This window comes from Apium graveolens, chromosome 9 (genome assembly GCF_009905375.1).
Source record: "Apium graveolens cultivar Ventura chromosome 9, ASM990537v1, whole genome shotgun sequence".
Classification (NCBI taxonomy): Eukaryota; Viridiplantae; Streptophyta; class Magnoliopsida; order Apiales; family Apiaceae; genus Apium; species Apium graveolens.
In genome coordinates, this window is record NC_133655.1 from 126,510,931 (window position 1) to 126,531,421 (window position 20,491).

General features: G+C 34.3%; 4 protein-coding genes across 4 annotated transcripts; all 4 read left to right on the forward strand.

The window, feature by feature from the left end:
• Window positions 1-282: 282 nt before the first annotated feature.
• On the forward strand, window positions 283-4,520 carry LOC141684320 (IAA-amino acid hydrolase ILR1-like 4). Its single transcript, XM_074489235.1, has 5 exons — window positions 283-762; window positions 1,735-1,860; window positions 2,121-2,435; window positions 3,348-3,476; window positions 3,791-4,520. The coding sequence occupies exons 1-5, from the start codon at window positions 400-402 to the stop codon at window positions 4,196-4,198; spliced, it is 1,341 nt and encodes a 446-aa protein (XP_074345336.1). The 5' UTR covers window positions 283-399; the 3' UTR covers window positions 4,199-4,520.
• A 442-nt stretch (window positions 4,521-4,962) lies between these two features.
• On the forward strand, window positions 4,963-9,201 carry LOC141684474 (IAA-amino acid hydrolase ILR1-like 4). The gene is made up of 5 exons (XM_074489464.1): window positions 4,963-5,504; window positions 6,622-6,747; window positions 6,998-7,312; window positions 7,941-8,069; window positions 8,471-9,201. Exons 1-5 carry the CDS (start codon window positions 5,064-5,066, stop codon window positions 8,876-8,878), a joined length of 1,419 nt encoding a protein of 472 aa, XP_074345565.1. The 5' UTR covers window positions 4,963-5,063; the 3' UTR covers window positions 8,879-9,201.
• Window positions 9,202-9,573: 372 nt separating this feature from the next.
• Window positions 9,574-14,874, forward strand: LOC141687248 (uncharacterized). The gene is made up of 10 exons (XM_074492458.1): window positions 9,574-9,993; window positions 10,236-10,472; window positions 10,747-10,911; window positions 11,630-11,739; window positions 11,885-11,993; window positions 12,989-13,144; window positions 13,358-13,473; window positions 13,567-13,733; window positions 14,383-14,513; window positions 14,582-14,874. Exons 1-10 carry the CDS (start codon window positions 9,619-9,621, stop codon window positions 14,687-14,689), a joined length of 1,674 nt encoding a protein of 557 aa, XP_074348559.1. The 5' UTR covers window positions 9,574-9,618; the 3' UTR covers window positions 14,690-14,874.
• A 4,011-nt stretch (window positions 14,875-18,885) lies between these two features.
• LOC141685555 (uncharacterized) lies at window positions 18,886-20,073 on the forward strand. The gene has a single exon (XM_074490649.1). It carries the CDS (start codon window positions 18,886-18,888, stop codon window positions 20,071-20,073), a length of 1,188 nt encoding a protein of 395 aa, XP_074346750.1.
• Window positions 20,074-20,491: the final 418 nt, after the last annotated feature.

A 20,491-nucleotide genomic window follows, 5' to 3' on the forward strand; every position in this document is an offset into this window, starting at 1 on the left:
ATCAGATTTTAATCGGATGCTTCCGGGTTTTTAATCGGGTCAGGCCGGGCCGGGCCGGGCCGGTCCGAGTTTTGCCTAAAAATATAGGATCTGGCGCCGATCGGGATTGACCGAATTTTGAACGGACGGGCCGGGCCAAATTTTCGGGCCGGATTTTTATGCATGTCCGGTCAACTCCACAATCCAACTTGGATTATCCAAGGTTCTTTAGTCCAACACATGACATATTAAACGCACGTGACAATACATTTATTAGTACATTTATCTTGATACCGCTATATTATCGGACGGCCGAGTATCAAAGTATACTACACAATTTAGCAAAAAAAGAGTCACAACTTCCTAGTTCAACCCAGTTCATTTTTATCTTTGCCTTGGTCCTCTCCAGCTAAATCAAAAATGATGGGTTTCTTAATATGGGTATTCTTGATTTTCAATATCTTGATATTTGGCGCGCTACCCATTTTTTCAGATTCTAATTTGAGTTCAAAAGATCTCTCTGAAATTCCCAAAGAATTTTTAAAATTTGCTAAGAAAGATGAAATCTTTGGTTGGATGGTGAGAATCAGGAGGAAGATACATGAGAATCCTGAACTGGGTTATCAAGAATTTGAAACCAGTAAGCTTATTAGAGATGAACTTGATCATTTGGGGATAAAATATAAATACCCTGTTGCTGTTACTGGTGTTGTTGGATACATTGGTTCTGGTGGGCCTCCTTTTGTTGCTTTGAGAGCTGATATGGATGCCCTTCCCATTCAGGTTTCTTTGTTTTTTCATCCTCCTTTTTGAATTTATAAGTGTACAGGTGTTTTTTCAACTACAAACTAATTTTGCTTACAAATTATAGATTGGTGATTTGTATTACTATAATGTTGGTTTATAGTACTGTGACCATGATTTTTGCTAATGTGACAAATGATGCGTATTATGTGACTGCTGATTTGCATTGGTAAGACTGATGATTTGGTGTTAGGTTTGTAGAGTTTGGAGGCTAAAATGGTTTCCAGTGGAGCATGACTATATATATTGGGTTTATTATCAAATTGATCACTTATTTCACTTCAATTTATCAAGCCAATCACTGAGAAATTTTTGGTCTGTGTTAAATCACTTAATGGATGAAATGTAGCACTTTGTTTAATATTTTAACAATGATATACGGAAAAAGCTGATCTAACATTATAATGGCCATTTTTGTATGTCGGCATTCCATGTCAGACTCGACCCGCCTAAATACATATGCATAAATTGGATTTCTAGGGTTCCTTGTACCTTTTTTCAATTATAACTGATTCAAATCCTATTTTTTATTTTATTTTAACTGAAAAGTTCTAATACTATGTAGACAATCCACGTCAAATGCTACTCCGTTCCAAGTCAAGGCCATGTAAACCAATTTAACGTTATATGTTTATTTTAACAACAAACCCAATACAACTGAACATAGTGCAACCATTCACTTGTTAATCATTTAATAGAGACAAAAAATTTCCTGATGACCCACTTGATATATTGGAGTAGACCAAGTGATCCATTTGATAATTAAACCTCTATATATTTTTGCTAAATTTCTAGTACAGAAAATTAAATAACGACACATGCAGATGCTCATTTACCAGGCTACATTAGTATTGATAGATTGATGCTTGTATGTTGATATTCAGTTTAACTTCTGATGACTAGGTTTTAAGTAGGTCTAGAGTAAATCAATGAATATCTGATTCTTGACAGGAAATGGTGGAATGGGAGCACAAGAGTAAACATCCGGGAAAGATGCATGCTTGTGGGCATGATGCACATGTCACAATGCTGCTTGGTGCAGCAAAGATTCTACAGGAGCATCGTGAAGCTTTAAAGGTTCGATCTAAGGATGAAAAATTCATAGTATGGTCTTTCTTATGATTCTTTCGTTTCCCGACATTATATAGGCAAACTTTGAGGAATCTGTATAAAAGGTCATTGTTTATAAGTATCATTTATGAGATCAGTGAGGGGGCATGACTTGTATCATGAGTCGAAACAGTGGTGTATGCATGATTTCTCCGGTAATTTTAACAATGCTCCATTCTCATTTCTTTTCAACTATTCAAATTGTCTTCACTTCTTGCTTTCAACAGGGAACAGTTGTACTTGTTTTCCAGCCTGCAGAGGAAGGAGGGGGCGGAGCAAAGGAAATGGTAAATGCAGGAATTCTTGAGAATGTGAAAGCCATATTTGGTCTGCATGTTGCACCTCAATTGCCTATTGCCAAAGTTTACTCTAGACCTGGTCCTGTTATGGCTGGGAGTGGATCTTTCAAAGCTGTCATTAGCGGGAAAGGTGGTCATGCTGCTATTCCTCAACACTCTATAGATCCAATATTGGCAGCTTCAAATGTAGTTGTCAGTTTACAGCATCTTATTTCGCGCGAAACAGATCCTCTTGATTCTCAGGTGATTTTTTTGTTGTACTATTTTCACACACTAATACCTGGATATTGATATATTGTCTTGCTAATTATTTTGTGAAACACTTGTAGATAAAATAGGCAAGCTTTCAGACCACTAATTTTGTTGTGTTTAGAAATTAGAATTGTATAGGGATAGTTTTTCTGGGAAGACCTTAACAAGTAGGTTGCATAGTTTGTTTTGCTTTTAAAAGAGGGTTTATTTTTGATGGGAAAAGTAATGGGTATTGTTCTATTCTCTAAAATACCAGCCTTTGCTTTATCTAGTGATCTATATTGTTGATATATCGTACATACATATAAATATTTATAGAACCTTTATTCTTGGACAAGATGCCTATATTTTTTTTTGTTCTAAATAATTCGTAGAGCTTCATAGGAAACTGTAATTGCCATTAAAGGTTGTTGTATATATTAAATTACAAACGACCAACTACAAATTGCTCCTAGTTTCCCAGAAAGCCTGTTAGATAGAGAGAGAGGAACGTACTGAACTAAGACCGGGAGACAGAGAAAGAGCGTGAAGGTCCCTTTTCTTGTTGACTATCCCCTGTTGGCCCTTTTTCTACTGTTTACTATATACTCTTGCCGAAGTTTGTTTACCGCCTGCTTCTCCTGTGGTGAGTCTGATCAAACCGTCTACACTTTATGAACGAGTATCCTCCCCCTACTTATGTTTTCCCGCCTCACGTTTTTTTTTTCACTCCAACCTCCACCAGGCCCTTATCCTTTCTCTCCCATTAGCCCTTCATCCTATTGGAATGGTTAAGGTAGAATGTTATTTTGTACTCGCTGATATATGCTGATGATATACTGAATTTGAAAATTCACAGACTTTAATTAAACATACATTGTTGAAAGATGAAGGGATTAATTTCTTACATATTTAAACTTCTAGGTAGTTACAGTTGCCAAATTCAAAGGAGGTGATGCATTCAATGTCATTCCAGATTCTGTTGTTATTGGCGGCACATTTCGAGCCTTCTCGAAAGAGTCATTATTGCAGCTCAAGCAGCGAATTGAGGAGGTAAATATATGTGCCTAAGTTGCAGTTGTGATTTTAAAATTGCAATATATAATTTTGGAATTAAGTGAAATTCTTTAACACACATCGCTAATTGCTGGTAAAAACTTTGACCGCCAACAGAAGGTTGAAACTACCCAAATTTAAATATTCTTACCCTGACAACTCTTATATTATCAAAATATAATATTTTCCTGAAGTCTGCATAAATATCTACAATTGTTTTAGATAATTGCTGTAGTATTATCATTTCCATTCCTAGTCCTGGCAACTCTTATATTATCAAAATATATTTTCTTTGCTTGTTGCATTAACAGGTTATTATTGGACAAGCAGCTGTTCAAAGGTGCACGGCAACTGTCAGTTTTTTTGAAAGTGAGAAGCCATTCTACCCTCCTACCGTCAATGATAAAGGCCTGCACCATTACTTTCAAAATGTTGCGGCAGACATGATTCATGTATCTAGTGTAAAAGACATTCAGCCAATGATGGCAGCTGAAGATTTCTCATTTTACCAAGAGCAGATACCAGGTTACTTCTATAATCTTGGGATGAACAACGAAACAAGAGGAAAGCTTCCATTTCTGCACTCTCCTCGTTTTGAAATTAATGAAGATGCACTTCCTCTTGGTGCTGCACTTCAAGCATCACTAGCTGCTAGATATATTTTTGAAAATCAACAAGCAACCATGCCTCTAAATCGAGAACATTGCGATGAGTTGTAGCTGTATTTTTATGTAACTTAATGGTTAAAAAGTGCCCTGGGCAGTTGATGGAGCTTCCATGATCTGATGCTGCTAGTATTAATAATATCAGTAATAGAGTAGCCGCAGTGTGACTTTTAACTATCTACCCAACTGAAAGTCACACATTCAGCTTAACCTCAGGTCCTCATGCTGATCTTGTAAACATGACCCTTGTTAAATTATTGCTGGAAATGATGTTGTATCTTGTTTTTTCTGGCTTAATTTAAGAGCAGTACAAGCATAATGCTACAGTTATGTTGTGTGGAGCATTTGTAGCCTAAATTTTACTTGTCAGTTTCCATTTCAAGTCCTTTAGGAGAGAAATATTGGGAAACAAACTTCTCTTCAAACGTTGATGACCATTGGGTGAAGAAGCACGAGTAAGCAATTATTGTTAGTTTTATTTTTAATTTATTAAATGTTTGAAAATTTGTTAGTAATTAAACTAATTAACATATGATTTATTTGTAGTAAACTAATAAATGATTTATTTGTATTAAACTATTATTCACGTATTTTTCTTGGTGAAAATCATAAATGTTTCATTCAGTGAAGTTTCAAAATACAAAATCTCAGGATGAGCGACTGGGATTGCTTTTTTCATAAAAGTTTATCATTTAACTGGAAATTATGCCATACTAAATCAGTTCATAAATTTTTACCATTACCATGGGAAAGAAATTCTTTTGAAAAAATAACCCCATAAAATATGTACACCAGATCCTAATATACAATTACGTAATAAAATGCAATGACAAAACTCTAAACAAGTCCTCCGGTTAGAAGTCTGATCAAAATCACCCATAACTATTTTTAATTTATTGATAACTAAAAATAGTTATGGATGATTTTACTACCCAACTTCCTAGTTCAACCCAGTTCATTTTTATCTTTGCCTTGGTCCTCTCCAGCTAAATCAAAAATGATGGGTTTCTTAATATGGGTATTCTTGATTTTCAATATCTTGATATTTGGCGCGCTACCCATTTTTTCAGATTCTAATTTGAGTTCAAAAGATCTCTCTGAAATTCCCAAAGATTTTTTAAAATTTGCTAAGAAAGATGAAATCTTTGGTTGGATGGTGAGAATCAGGAGGAAGATACATGAGAATCCTGAACTGGGTTATCAAGAATTTGAAACCAGTAAGCTTATTAGAGATGAACTTGATCATTTGGGGATAAAATATAAATACCCTGTTGCTGTTACTGGTGTTGTTGGATACATTGGTTCTGGTGGGCCTCCTTTTGTTGCTTTGAGAGCTGATATGGATGCCCTTCCCATTCAGGTTTCTTTGTTTTTTCATCCTCCTTTTTGAATTTATAAGTGTACAGGTGTTTTTTCAACTACAAACTAATTTTGCTTACAAATTATAGATTGGTGATTTACTGATTTGTTTTCCTGTAAGGTAGGGTTGAAGTACTGTAGTTGATGATTTGTGCTACTGCGACATATGATAGGTAGTAACGTTTAACAGTCAGACTTTTCTGTCAGACTACTAGTACTAAAATTCGAAACCAAAATAAAATACAATTGATTAATCCAAAATCTATTACAATTTACAAAGATGACTATTACAAAAACGCACTAACAACGACAATTCAAAATTTTATCTACCTCAAATCTAAGGCCTTGTACTCGAAAGAATGCCCGTTTTTACTGCAAATGTAAAAATTGTAAGTAATGAGTTATATAGTCGAGTAAGAAGCCTATCTATGTAACTTGCTACGGCCTACTAACATGTATACATATAAGAGAATATGATACAATAACGATACTAAACAACAACTTTCGATATGCTTTTAGATTATTATTTGATACGAAACTACAAGATACGATAACCACATAAACAACAATAACTTGAAACCCTATAATTCATACCCTAATCACTACAACCCGGCAGAAAAATGTCACTACGACACGAACTCTAAGCCTAATAATTATCCGTTTCAGTTCTGATCCATATTTTCAACCCATTTTTCTAATTCAATTTAAATTCCTAATATTTATCAGGTTCTAATCCCATTATTTTCTTTTATTCTTTTATTAGTATTATTTTAAAAATAATGGGATGATACATAATCTGATGGTTGAGTTGTGCTGTTGTGACCGATTACTTGGCGCTGGTTTGTACTCTAAAATGGTTTGCAGTGGAGCATCCAAGCATGATTGTATATATTTTTCTTGCTAAATATCTGTTACGGAAAATTAAATAATGACGCACCCATGATCATCAAGTAGGTTATGATAATATATATATATAAATCTTTTGTCTTTAATTCTCAGTGCTCGAGGTGTAGACTGGTGGAAGTAGATTGATGCTTTATGTTGATATTCAGTTTAACTTATATGAAGAGGTTTTAAGTAGGTCTAGAGTAATTTAATGAATATCTGGTTCTTGATAGGAAATGGTGGAGTGGGTGCACAAGAGTAAAAATCCTGGAAAGATGCATGCTTGTGGGCATGATGCACATGTCACAATGCTGCTTGGTGCAGCAAAGATTTTACAAGAGCATCGTGAGGCTATAAAGGTTCGATTTCAGGATGACAAATCTGTGGTCTGGTCTGTTTTATAATCCTTTAATTTTCCACATGACATTCTAGGCAAAATTTACGGAATCTGCACACAGTCAATTAGTCATAGTTTATATATCATTATTCAGAACAGCGAGGCTGCAGAGTTGTTTCATAAGTGGGAACTGTTGCATTCATGATTTTGCAATGTTCTATTCTCATTTCTTTTAAATTTGTTGAAGTATCTAAACTTTTTCCTTTCAATAGGGAACCATAGTACTTGTTTTCCAGCCTGCGGAGGAAGGAGGTGGCGGAGCAAAGAAAATGGTAAATGCAGGAGTTCTTGAAAATGTGAAAGCCATATTTGGTCTGCATGTTGCACCTGAATTGCCTATAACCAAAGTTTACTCTAGGCCTGGTCCTGTTATGGCCGGGAGTGGATTTTTCGAAGCTGTCATTAGTGGGAAAGGTGGTCATGCTGCCATTCCTCAACACTCAATAGACCCAATATTGGCAGCTTCGAATGTAGTTGTCATTTTACAGCATCTTATTTCGCGCGAAACAGATCCTCTTGACTCTCAGGTGAACTTATCTTGTAATATTTTGACAACTAATACATGGATATCAATAATAAATATATCTATTCTTGCTTGTTTGTTTTTGTCAAATGCTTGTAAATAAAATTAGCAGGCTTTCAGACCACTAATTATGTTAGGTTTAGAATTATATTGGAATAGTTTTCCTTGGAAGATCTTAGCAAGTAGGCCGTGTAGTTGTTTTTTCTTTAGATAGAGGATGTATTGTTGGTGGTAAAAGTAATGGTTTAATGTTTACCCTGAAAAATACCAGCCTTTGCTTTATTCGTGATCCATGTTGTGAATATACATTTTAAAGAACCTTTCTGGTTGGACTGGATGCCTATATTCTTTTCTTTTTTTTGAAATAACTCGTAGAGCTTTACAGGGAACTTAAGGTGCTAACTAAGGATTGTTGTAGTCTTGATATTAAATTTTAGGTGTTGAACTACAAACTTATCCTTTTTCCCCGATCCATTCTCGTAGACTGGCCCTCATCCTCTCTCCCATTAGTCGTTTACCTTTATCGGAATATTTAAGGTAGAAACTAGAAAGTTATTAGTCATTTACAGTGTGTTGGAACATACACCATAGAATATGAAAGTGATAATTTATATGTTTAAGTTTCCTTCCAGGTAGTTACAATTGCAAAATTTAAAGGAGGTGATGCATTCAACGTTATTCCAGATTCTGTTGTTATTGGTGGCACATTTCGAACCTTCTCAAAAGAATCTTTGATGCAGCTTAAGCAAAGAATTGAGGAGGTACATATATGTGTTATGTTCCCAATAAGTTGCAATTGTGATTTAAGAATTATTATAATTTTTTTTAGTATAAGTGAAATTCTTTAACATTCATATCTGGAAAAAACATTGACCATCAACAGAAGGTTGAAACTACCCAAGTTCAAATATTCACACCCCACCTACCATCTATCAAAGGCACTTGTAATGAGGACAACCCTCGTCACTTTAGAATTTGTCAACTATGAAATCTAAAAATTATTTACTAATGTTTCTGTATGTACTTGCACCGGGTTGGTTTCCTGAAGTCTGCATTAAATATCTACAATTGTTCTTTATAATTTCTGTTGTATTATCATTCCAATTCTCCAGCCTTAGCAATTATTCAGACTACGTTTTATTTGCTTGTTGCATTATAACAGGTTATTATTGGACAAGCAGCTGTACAAAGGTGTACGGCAACTGTCAATTTTCTAGAAAGCGAGAAGCCATTTTATCCTCCTACCGTCAATGATAAAGGCCTTCACCAGTACTTCCAGAATGTTGCGGCAGACATGATTGATATTACTAATGTAAAAGAAATGCAGCCAATGATGGGAGCTGAAGATTTCTCATTTTACCAAGAGGAGATACCAGGTTACTACTATAATCTTGGGATGAAAAACGAAACAAAAGGGAACCTTGCATATCTGCACTCTCCTCATTTTGAAATCAATGAAGATGCACTTCCTTTTGGTGCTGCACTTCAAGCGTCACTAGCTGCTAGATATATATTTGAAAATCAACCAGAAAGCACGCCACTGAATCAAGAACATCGCGATGAGTTGTAGCTGTCATGGTCAGAACTATTGGCTAAAAAGTGCCCGGGGCACTTGATGGAGCTTCAACAATTCGGTGGTGGTAGAATTAATAATGGCAGTAATAGAAGAGTGTGCTTTTGACTATAAATAAGTACGCAACACTATGAATGTGTAAACATGTAGATCAACTGCCCGCTGATCTTGTAAGCATGACCACTGTGAAATGATTTCCATGGATGTTGTTCTCTGTCATGATGGATGTTCTTCTATCTAGTAAAAAAAGGAGAGATAAAACTGAAAGTATGTATTATTGTAGACTATTTTTTCAGTATTATCAGTGACTTCAGGCCTAATTCGTTTTCAGGTAACTCAACAATTTAACTCCAAATTTATTTGGTTAATTGAAATCAAAGTAAACTAACTATCCGAGCTCACATGACTAAACTTACCAAATTTTATAGTATAATAATAAACATACATATTCACTTGTTAAATTTTGTTTTTCATAATTTAACAGTACAGTTAAACCAAACCAAGTAATAGCTCCCTGACAAAAAAAAAGAAAAAATTATTTCAATGACTTTATTATGACTCAATTTTTTTTTTAAAAAAGAGACTCTCTTATTCATTATATTGGCCCCGGAAAATATATTATTTTAATGAAATAAATTATTTTAGTTATTCATTATATTATCATCGAAAAAATTAATTATTCCATTATTTTTTATTGACATTTTATTTTTAAGGGATTTTGAGAGTGGATTGTCAAAATGGCAACGGCGGCGATGCCGAGCTTTACTCTCCGGCGACTCAACTTCTCTCATCCATGGCTTCTCAATCTCCGTACACACACTTTCTCCACAACCGCATCTGCAGCATTAGATTCTGTCTCATTTGAAGATTCTCAATCAACCACAGCTGCTGCTGTTACTTCAAACCCTAGAAACGAGGAGAAAAAGACCAAAACGACATCGTTTTATCCGAAAAGAGGACAGACTTTAGAACTCGAATGCGAGTCCATTGCTTATAAAGGCAAAGGTGTTTGTAAAGTTGCTGATACTGGATTTGTTCTTATGTGTGATCGTGTTTTGCCTGGTGAACGCTTCATCGGTCGCGTTACTCGAAAACGAGATAATTATGCTGAGGTAGTTAGTTATCCTTTCAAATTTCGGTTACTTAATTTACTAATTATTCTATTGCTTGCTTGTTCTGTTTATTAGTAGCATTGTAGTCTCGTGGATACATTTACTTGCTCGTAATATTCTATATTTAAACTGTTGAATGGAAAAACGTGCGCGTGAGAATTCAAATTTTAGTTGAATTTCGAGATAGCTGAGTGAATTCAATGAAGATGTTTTTATGTACATTGTGATTGTGGCTAGTGCAGGTGAAAAAACTGAAGACGCTATCTCCGCACCGGGACGCTGTGGAGGCGCCGTGTGAATATGCTTCAGATTGTGGAGGTTGTAAAACGCAGAACCTCTTGTATGAGGCTCAAGTTAGAGCTAAGGAACAACAAGTTCGTGAATTAACCGTGCATGTTGGGAGGTTTTCTGTTAAGGAATTGGAGAGTATTATGAGGCCTATTGTTCCTTGTGATATCAAGTTTCATTACCGAAACAAGGTTGGATAATGATGAAGTTTGTTTGCTTTTACTTGTGTATTCCTTTTTTTAGTGGAGTCTGTGGATTGATTTTCCAATATTGTGGTTCAAATTGCATAACTGGATTAACACAATAATATTGAGCTTTAGTGATAAAAATGATTTCAAGTTTGCTTTAGGGCTGTCCTTCTGTTTGGATTTTATGCAATCAGAGTTAATCCAATCATATATATGAGCTTATATATCCAGTGTGAAACTAGGCAGAGTGATTTTCAGCTTTACAATGTTCTTGTAGATGGAGTTCTCCTTTGGCCCTAAGAAATGGGTACCCATAGAACTGTTGGAGGAGGGTGGCTCTAACAGCAACGAAGATTATGCTTTGGGTCTGCATGCTCCTGGATTTTTTGATAAGGTTCTCAATGTCGACATTTGCTTATTGCAAAGTGGACCAGCTAATAAGGTATGCCGCTTGTTTGTCTGAATTTTTCAAATAAAAGAGTTTCTTTTAAAAATCTTTTGTGCATATATTATTAAACATAAATATCCAAGATTCTAGCCTTTGGGGCAGGAAGGCCTTCATCTACTGTGACATTGTTCATCACCTTGCATTAGAAGCTAAAACATTCGTCTTTAAACTTGCTACTTTTTACTAATTTGAACACACACTTGCACGCGGTCACACACACAATCACACTGACTATACCTTAAGAAGGCGTGAACCACAACTCCCATATAGGGGTGAGGGCATTTGCGCTAGAACGAGGGCCCTTTGGTTCGATATGAAGACTTCTCTTAAATGCAAACCTGATACAGTGCACAAAGCACTCGCCGGTGTTTTCTTCTATTTCGTACTTCCAAATTTTGGTTGCAATAAAAAATAGTCAAAAGTATATATAAAAAATGTCAATGAATGTAGCATGTATTGAATTCATTCAGTTTAAATGTTTGATAGAACTTAATCAGATTAAGGTTTCAATTTTATGTAGATAGATAAGGTAAATGTTCAGTAAGCTCTACTGATCAAAATTTTGGAGTTTCTCTATTACAAATTAAGAAATCTCATTAATTATCATGTCATACATCTTACTAAAATGTTGTGGGGACTGGTGATCCATTTGGGCCATGTCAGATTTACTTTCTTTTTTTCTTTTTGTTTATATAGTATTTTTGATTAATAGGTTCTTGCGGCAATTCAAGATATTTGGAGGGATTCACAGTTAGGTCTTTCTCCGTACAATTGCCGATCTCATGTCGGATTTTTAAAGCATTTAATGATAAGAACCGGCAGGTATGTAGGTTTTGTTTTTTATATTTATTAACATGTCTAGCTTCCTTATATGTAGAATAGTTACTGCACTGTTATTATTTTATATCATAATCATGAAACTGATTTTCATGTATTCGCCATTTTCTTTCTTTTTTTTTTAATTTAGGAATGTTGAAACTAGTCTTCCTGAACTTATGGTTAATTTTGTAACTGCATCGTATGAGCCTGATCTGCTGAAACCCCTTGTTGAGAAAATTGAAGCTATTCCTGAAGTGGTATGCAATTGAGTTCAAACTTCAAACTTTATATGCGTCTTTTATTTTAGTTACTAACACATGTGGTCCATGATTAAACTCATTCACTCAACTTAATAAAGCTACAAACCATCATTTATCGGGCAAAACCTATATATGTATGATAGCTCTAACTATCTTTTGAACCTATGTTATGACCTTTTTAGACACTGAATGCGTTCAGTGGTAATTGATTGGTGAAGGCGTAGATATTTAGGCGACTATTAATAAAAAAAGGATGAGAAAGGATTACTTGGGACAGTATAATATCCAGTTGCTTTACTTGTCTCCAAACTTGCATCTTGTCATATTAATAAGGGAGAAACGACAGAGGTCTGCCAATATTTATATGCAAAACCTGGACTTTGCTTTACTTATTTGTTTTTTTTCTTCTTTGCAATTATAAATTGTTCATTTGAGGATTTATTGACAGCCTAGTGACAAGACACCTTCCGCATCCCCTTTATGGCCAGGGTAATGGGTTTTAATCCTCACATGCCACACCTCCATATACCATAAAATCTATTGTATTGAAAGGTATATAAACTACCAAAGAGGAAAAGCTGATAATTTTTTTTTATTTTGCAGTTTCAGATAGGAGATGACAATCCGTGCTATATAAAGTTAACACTAGTTATTTTATTTTTCACCAACCTTGCCTAGGAGTGAGCGGACCAACTCTTTATCATCTTCTTTTTAATATATGATTTTATTGATGTAGGTAAATACTAGATTTTTGAGTGCCAGAAAAGCTTAAAGGTGTAAACAGAACCCCTGTTACCCTTTTGGAGCTATATTTTCTGGCAGTTTTTTTTTTACTTTTAGTTTTTACTCTTTAGGCCTCTCATCATTGTTATATAACACTTTGTTTCTCTGTAACTCATATCTCTGGAATTCATTCTCATCACGTCATCAGTAATGAGGAAGTGTATATAAATTTTGAACTTGACAGCTTGACTATTGTCCTTTATGTGTAGGTAAGCATCATGAACAATGTAAATACTTCTGTTGGTAACACATCTGTCGGTGAGATGGAATACACTCTTTACGGAAAATCCACTATAACTGAGATTTTAAGAGGACTTACATTTCAAATATCAGCGAACTCTTTTTTCCAGACAAATACACATCAGGTATATGAATGTAGAAAGAAAGTGGTTGCCCTCCCAGTTGTTTCCTTATCATTTTCAATGGTCTCACTTCTTCAGTCTTTTTCTTTCCTTGGCTGCATATGCACAAGTTTGCAACAAAAGGAAAATGGATTATACTGCCAGTAATACTGTTGCAATATAATTGTTCTACAATGGGCTTCTTACTCTTTTTAAAATTCTCTCCCTTAATTGCAGGCAGAGGTCTTGTATAAGTTAATTGAAGATTGTGCTTGTATTAAAGGAGATGGATCAGAAGTTGTTCTTGACTTATTTTGTGGCACTGGAACCATTGGTCTTACCTTGGCCAAGAGGTACAGTCTCTCTGTTTTTCTCAGTTCCTCTCGTACAAATCTGCAAGTTTTGATGTCCAGTATCTTATTGACTCTTTTTTTCTGTATTATCAGAGTAAAACATGTTTATGGGTATGAAGTGGTGCCTCAAGCCATCTCAGATGCCGGTCGCAATGCAAAATTAAATGGCATTAGCAATGCTACCTTCATCCAAGGGGATCTTAATAAAATTGGTGAAAATTTTGGAAATGAATTTCCAAAGCCTGACATCGTCATAACAGGTTATTTCCTCATCACACAGTCTTTCAATTGCTAACCTATGCAAATATGTGTGATCTAGACAACCCCGGTGTCTACGAAAGTAATAACATATTACAGGTTCCTCGGCAAGTGCTAATTAGTTCCTCGTTATATACTGATGAATTGGATCGTTTTTAAAATGCTACTCCTTAATTATAAGATTGATAATGCTTTAAACATGTGCATGTAGTTTGCTCACTCTTGAACACAGTTTTTCGCCATCTACCGGGAGGAGGGATGAAGTATAAATTTTATTGTTGATCTTTTGTAATTATTATTATCAAGTGAAAATTGGTAAACATCTTAAACATTCACTGTAAAATAGTGAACGAGATGTGAAAAAGATGCAATTTTTAACCTACCTAGTCCCCATTCAACCTTCTTTAGTTAACAAAATCTGTCTGGGTATATTTATTATGCATAAAACAATTTTGGAAAAGCTTTTTGTTGCACTCGGTCATTTCTTGTAATATGGAAGAAGAGGTCTACGTAGCAAACTCTACCCACTAACATGTTAATCTAGTTTTTGTATCATCAATTGTAATTTGTGACTTCATTATCATATTAGCCACATCTTCAGATTGAGTTGTAAAAGTTGCTTATATTCTGCCTAATGTACAAAAACTGCAGATCCGAACCGTCCAGGAATGCACATGAAATTGATTAAATTTTTGCTAAAGCTCAGGGCTGCAACCATTATTTATGTCTCCTGCAACCCTGCCACATGTGCACGTGACCTTGATTATTTGTGTCATGGAGTGGTAAGTATATACTATTTGTTCAGTCTTTTGACCTTAGTTCAGTCATAAACCTTGCTTTCTTCCTGCAGGCGGAGAAAAATATTAAAGGATGTTATAAACTTCGAAGCTTACAACCAGTAGACATGTTCCCTCATACTCCTCATATTGAATGTGTTTGCTTGCTGGAACTTTCTTGATTATTCTTACAGTCAATTTTTGACCATGTGATTCAGTTTCCCTCCTCTTTATCAATTTGATTCAGTTATCCCTTTTATGAACGCTAACTTTGGTAAGCTGAGAAAAAGTTAGACCAGTAAAGGATGTAGAGTTTTATGCTACCACATTTGTAGATCCTGTAATATCTTATAGCATTTTTATCCTATGACCACGGGTAGATATTCCAAATACAAATTAGTTTTAATACAGAATTTTCAACAACCACAAATCAATTTATTGGCGCCGTTGTGCTTTTGTCAGCTGTAGCTTGGGTAGCTTGCAAAACCTTATGAGTTCACTTGACGATGTTTATTACTTCCACTTCCTGCAGTTTCACTCACATTTCTGTTTTGAAATTTTATACATTGTTTGTTATTTTTTTTTATCAAAACGGGGGATGGATATTATTATCAAATATACTCCCAGTCAAGTTGAGGCTCACTGAGTGTGTTTACAATTATAGGGTCACTAGAAAACTTAGTCTAAACGTCTACTTGAGCAATCAACTGGTCTGGTGAGCGGTGAGCTGAACAGCCTGACTAATGACGCCACTATCTTACTAATATTACTAGTTGGATATTTTAGGAACATATTAAACTTCGAAAACAGTCACATAGTTACAATGTTAAGGTTCCTCGCACATTTATTTCATAATGTTCTGCCATCAGTTTCGAACAAATATTTTGAGTGTATTAGTATAATAAGCTTAGTACATTTTACATGTAACTATGTGAGACCACGATATATGCAATGCTTTACTTTTGACAAGTATTTTTTTAGGAATATGCGGATTATACCTTTTTTTTTTCAATATGAATGCTACGACGTGCAAGTAGTTGAATTATTTCGGAATTAATTTGTTTTTTTATTCTTTCTTCTTCTGTTAATTACAATTTACAAGTCATATAATGTATACATTTAAAATGTGGTCACTAAAATAGCCACATGCAGTGACTGAAGTGAAGTGGGAATGTGGGATGCATGTGGGAGCACAACTGTACTCTTGAAACCTAAATTATTGGAATAATTTTGGGATGATTAATCTAATACGCACCCAAATACCTATGTCATTACATAACACTACAATAAATTAAGGCTAAATATAACCGGATAAGAATGAGTTTGAAGGAGATTGTGGGAATGGATTTATTGCTAAGAATGTGAGCAACTGCAGTTTTTGCCCCTTTTTAATGAAATGGTCGTGGGAATGAAATTCGACCGACTGCTGGCGGTTGAATTTAGCTAGACGCGGCTGATTTTGAATCGGTTGTATTAAACCGTCTCTCTTTGCGGAAATAATAGGCAGAGCAAGTATATTGTTCGCCCCAAAGGCAGGTCAATTAAAGCAATCCGTGTTGCTCATAATTGTTGTTGGTGTTGTTGCCTGCCAATACTTGTGCATATTAACACACGTTTCAATTATGTTAAGTCTCGTTTCCACTACAACTGTGCTCCAGCATGATGCAAAGCATAAGAAATACAAGTCCCTGCGTGAAATATATATAATGCTCACAGATTTCAGTTCTCCATCCCTCCACCTACACTTGGGAAATGCGAAATTATTTGAACATGCCACAAATTGTTAAACAACCTCGATTATATGTACACTATCATCTTCTCTAGTTGCTATGCCTATTTCAACTCAGAAGAAAGAGAATAATCTAGGGGGTAAAGGTTCATCCCTATTGTTTCGATTCTCGTTTTAGTTCAAATCTAGATTGAATTCAAGAGAATAATTAAAAGTTGTGATCGAATGTAGAATCTTACCACCGATATTCGAAGATTATTATAAATTTCTAAATACCAGAAAAAAAGGACATGGATCATCTGAAAGACGTGTAGGAGTGCTCTGTACTTGTGCACATATGTAAGGGGCTACATGTATCACAAAGTGGAATTATAAAACCAGTTGAAAAGTGGATATATAGAAAATAGAGTAGCAAGGCATATGATTAAATGTATGATTAGTGGCAATCTTTTAGTACAAAGAGACCAGTATGCCTGCTCTCTCTCGATGCACTGTTGTTGTAAACTTTACAAAAACACCTCTAGGCTCTAGCTACCTGTTGTTGCTGTTGCATGCGCATGGAATATATTGCATTACAATTTACAAGTCAACAACTAGCCCAAAACAGGCCTAGTCACGCAACTCATAACTTCCCCCGCCAAACTTTAAAATTACAAATTGCATTTGTTATTAATTCTGAAATCAGAAATTTGTTATATCCCAATCTAAACATTTCAGAATTTAATTCTGGCTTTTACGGGTAACTAAATCTTAAGAAAAAACTACTGCTAGAAGCCTACCGTTTTTAAACGCGCAAATGTCGTTAGGCCCTTGATCAAAGTTAATTGAGTTTTCTTCACTTATTTCAGAACAACTTGTTGGAAGTGAGAGATTAATTATTATGGTACAAGTAAAAATTTGTAATAAGGATAGATTTTTATATAGGTACAGGGGGTCCACTTTGATAGTGGGGCTAAACTAAAAAATATTTAAAAATATTGTTAGTAAGAGATATTTATATATTAAACTTGTTTAAAATAATTAGGTTTACTATATAATATAGTAATTTTTACAAGAACATAAACTATTTTTTATAATAGTAGAATTTATATGATAAAAATGTTTTGGTAATACAAATTTAAAAAGTTTTTAGTTTTTTTAATGTGAAAAAATGATACATTAGAAAGTCAGAATCATAATTTAATACGAGACATATATAACATGTCAAGATGCAAAAAAAAATTAAGATATAAATATACTGGACAAAATTCCTAATTTTTATTTTAATGTTTAGATTTTTAAAATGAGACTGAATAAATTGCAAGATTTTTTAAAGATTTGTACAAACTATAAGCACATAAAAAGAAAATTAAACTATATTGAGTACATAAGATTATTTTTTAGTTTTAGTGGGGGTTAAAAAAATTAATGTTAAATTTACTCTAGCCTTTGTGGGGGCTAAAAAAATTAATATTAACTTTACTCTAGCCTTAGGGGCTGGCTAACACCAATGTAGCTCCGTCACCGATTTACTATAACTAGTCACGGATAAAAATTTAAACTTTCTATTTGAGCAATAATGACATTTTTTTTGTCATAATTAGTCGATTATGAATATTTTAATGTAAAAAATTGTCGTAAATAGTGATTACTAGATTAGTTCATTAGTTCCCGGAGCCGATACGGCAGTTATATTATAATTATTTAAAAAAAAGTTATTTTGAAATAATTTAATTTGAATTATATATATATTAATATAATATTTTTATTACATACTAATGATAATAGAATAAAATATAAACATAAAACTTAAAAAATGACATTACCCAAATTACAAATATTGATTATCAACTTTTTATTAAATACAAAAAATATAATAATTAATATTTGTGTAACAAAAATTAATTTTGAATAAGATAAAATTAGTGAAAAAAATGAAACTATTAAAAATTATTAATTTAAGAATATAAAAATGAGAAAAAAAGAGGATGAGAAATGGGTAAGAGAGAGAATGAGTGAAAGATAATAAATGAAAGAGAGAGATTGAAAATAAATTAAATTTGTTAGTGTAAAATGATATGAGCAAAATTAATAAGAGTTTGACACATAGGGTAGGAAGGATGATGTTATGTGTACTTTATTTTAGTATAATATAGATTATTAATGTTAAAAGAGAGTTATATACGAGATATTAATCCATCGGTATTTAATTTTTGTATATACGTAATAAGTATTGAAGTCTAGTAGCTGTTCTCTATTTTGTTGAATACGGAATTAGGGATATACAGCTTGGACTTTTGTTTCTCTCATGACATGTACAAATATATTAACAAAATCTAGTTGATGGTTTGTTTTTCTTTAAAGAGGGTGGGTTTGTACTGGATTGTACACAAGTTGTATTGCTTGGTACCATAGCAACTTGAGCTTCAATTTCTGCTCCCTTGTATTCTTTTTCTTTTCTTAAATCAAACAAGGCAAACAACTTATCCAGATTATCCACACGTCGGATCATTAAGTCTTTTCCCAGAGCAATAAGGTTCTCATTGAATAAGCGCGAGTTTAGATTTTTTGTTTTTATTTGGTGATCATTACAATTTTCTCTTATCCCAAACTTATTTGCGTTTTCTTGTAGGAGATTAAATCATAAGGAGCTAATCATTCCAATAAGCTATGGACTATTTGGACTGGGATTGCTATCCAGTATCTTCGTCGTGGAGTAATCAAGGGCATCATCATCAAGTTGCACAAGCTTTCACTGTTGAATCTGACCACTTCAATCTCTATGCTCATAATGGTTTAAAATATATTGACGGCCCAGAAGATATGATCTTCAATCGAATTACTTGTAGCACCCACCAGCCAATATCTCAATCTTATGATGATCAACTCCAACATTATTCGAATCCTGGAAAAATCCTCAACCAAATGGTTCAGCATTTAGCACCCTCACTTGATTCAGTCATTGTTGCTTCCAGTCCAAATTACCCAGTAAGCCAACCGGAAGCTACAAGTACGTTACATCAATTCCCTGCAGACTCGTGTTCGATTACAAGGCCTTATAATTTGGTGACGGATAACACATTGAGTGACCTTATGTCTAATTTTGACATTCCATTCAAAGATAGAAATGCTCCTACCAACACCGCTTCTCTCGACTCCTTGGACTGCTTATTATCCGCAACAAACAGCAACACCGACACATCTATTGAAGATGATCATCTCAACATTTCCATCTTCTTATCCGATAATAGTTGCAAAAGAGTAGTCAATCAGTCAATTCCTGGTGTTACCAAAGATACTGAAACATATCCAAATTTTGATGGCAAGTTTTCTTGCAGTTTCGGACTGATGTCCAGCAATACGCAACCACAATCGAAGAAACGGAGGATATCAGAGAAGCCACCAAGTTCATCAAACATAAGCTTTCAACAGCCGAGTAATAATTCATTGTCAAGTGGAAATAGTGTACTTGAGGAGCCTGATTCAGAGGCCATGGCGCAAATGAAAGAGATAATATACCGTGCAGCAGCGTTTAGGCCGGTGAATTTCATTGATGAGGTGGTGGAGAAGCCAAAGAGAAAGAACGTAAAAATTTCAAGTGATCCACAAACAGTGGCAGCGAGGCAACGGAGGGAAACAATCAGCGAAAAGATCAGAATATTGCAGAGGCTTGTGCCTGGTGGAAGCAAAATGGACACAGCAACAATGCTAGATGAGGCTGCAAATTATCTCAAGTTTTTAAGGTCACAAGTTAAAACACTGGAAACTCTTGGGCAAAAACTCAATTCTGGGGATTCTGCAAATTCTAACCATCATGTAGCTCCATTTTCCATGCAAAACACTACTACTGCTAGCTAGTAATGATTATACAATTTGTTACTCCTGCTAGCTTATAAAAATGTTGGTGTTTTTCTAAATGTATTTAATCGATCAATATCTCTACGAAAAGTTAGTCATGATGATCTCCACGAAGAGTTAGTCATCATCATGTAATCATTTAGTGATTTGGCTTCCAACATTACTCGAGACAAATGCAGATTGTCATAATTATGAACCCCATGATATCAATTTAATGAAAAGTTTTTGAAAATTTGTTAGCGTATAGTTTATTTAAACAGGTAAATTATTAATTTTATGTATAAATTTGGGTTTAAATATATTTAATATAATAAAATTAATAACTGATTAGAAGTTGAGTGGGTATTGTAACGTGAGAACATATATATATATATATATATATATATGGCAGAAAGTCGGTACAAATGAAGGAATGTGA

Coding starts and splice junctions, on each gene's coding strand:
- LOC141684474 (XM_074489464.1), top strand. CDS start 5,064: ATGATTTTACTACCCAACTTCCTAGTTCAACCCAGTTCATTTTTATCT. Junction 5,505..6,621: donor TGGATGCCCTTCCCATTCAG/GTTTCTTTGTTT, acceptor GGTTCTTGATAG/GAAATGGTGGAGTGGGTGCA. Junction 6,748..6,997: donor AGCATCGTGAGGCTATAAAG/GTTCGATTTCAG, acceptor TCCTTTCAATAG/GGAACCATAGTACTTGTTTT.
- LOC141684320 (XM_074489235.1), top strand. CDS start 400: ATGATGGGTTTCTTAATATGGGTATTCTTGATTTTCAATATCTTGATA. Junction 1,861..2,120: donor AGCATCGTGAAGCTTTAAAG/GTTCGATCTAAG, acceptor TGCTTTCAACAG/GGAACAGTTGTACTTGTTTT. Junction 3,477..3,790: donor TCAAGCAGCGAATTGAGGAG/GTAAATATATGT, acceptor TTGCATTAACAG/GTTATTATTGGACAAGCAGC.
- LOC141685555 (XM_074490649.1), top strand. CDS start 18,886: ATGGACTATTTGGACTGGGATTGCTATCCAGTATCTTCGTCGTGGAGT.
- LOC141687248 (XM_074492458.1), top strand. CDS start 9,619: ATGGCAACGGCGGCGATGCCGAGCTTTACTCTCCGGCGACTCAACTTC. Junction 11,740..11,884: donor TTAATGATAAGAACCGGCAG/GTATGTAGGTTT, acceptor TTTTTAATTTAG/GAATGTTGAAACTAGTCTTC. Junction 11,994..12,988: donor TTGAAGCTATTCCTGAAGTG/GTATGCAATTGA, acceptor CTTTATGTGTAG/GTAAGCATCATGAACAATGT.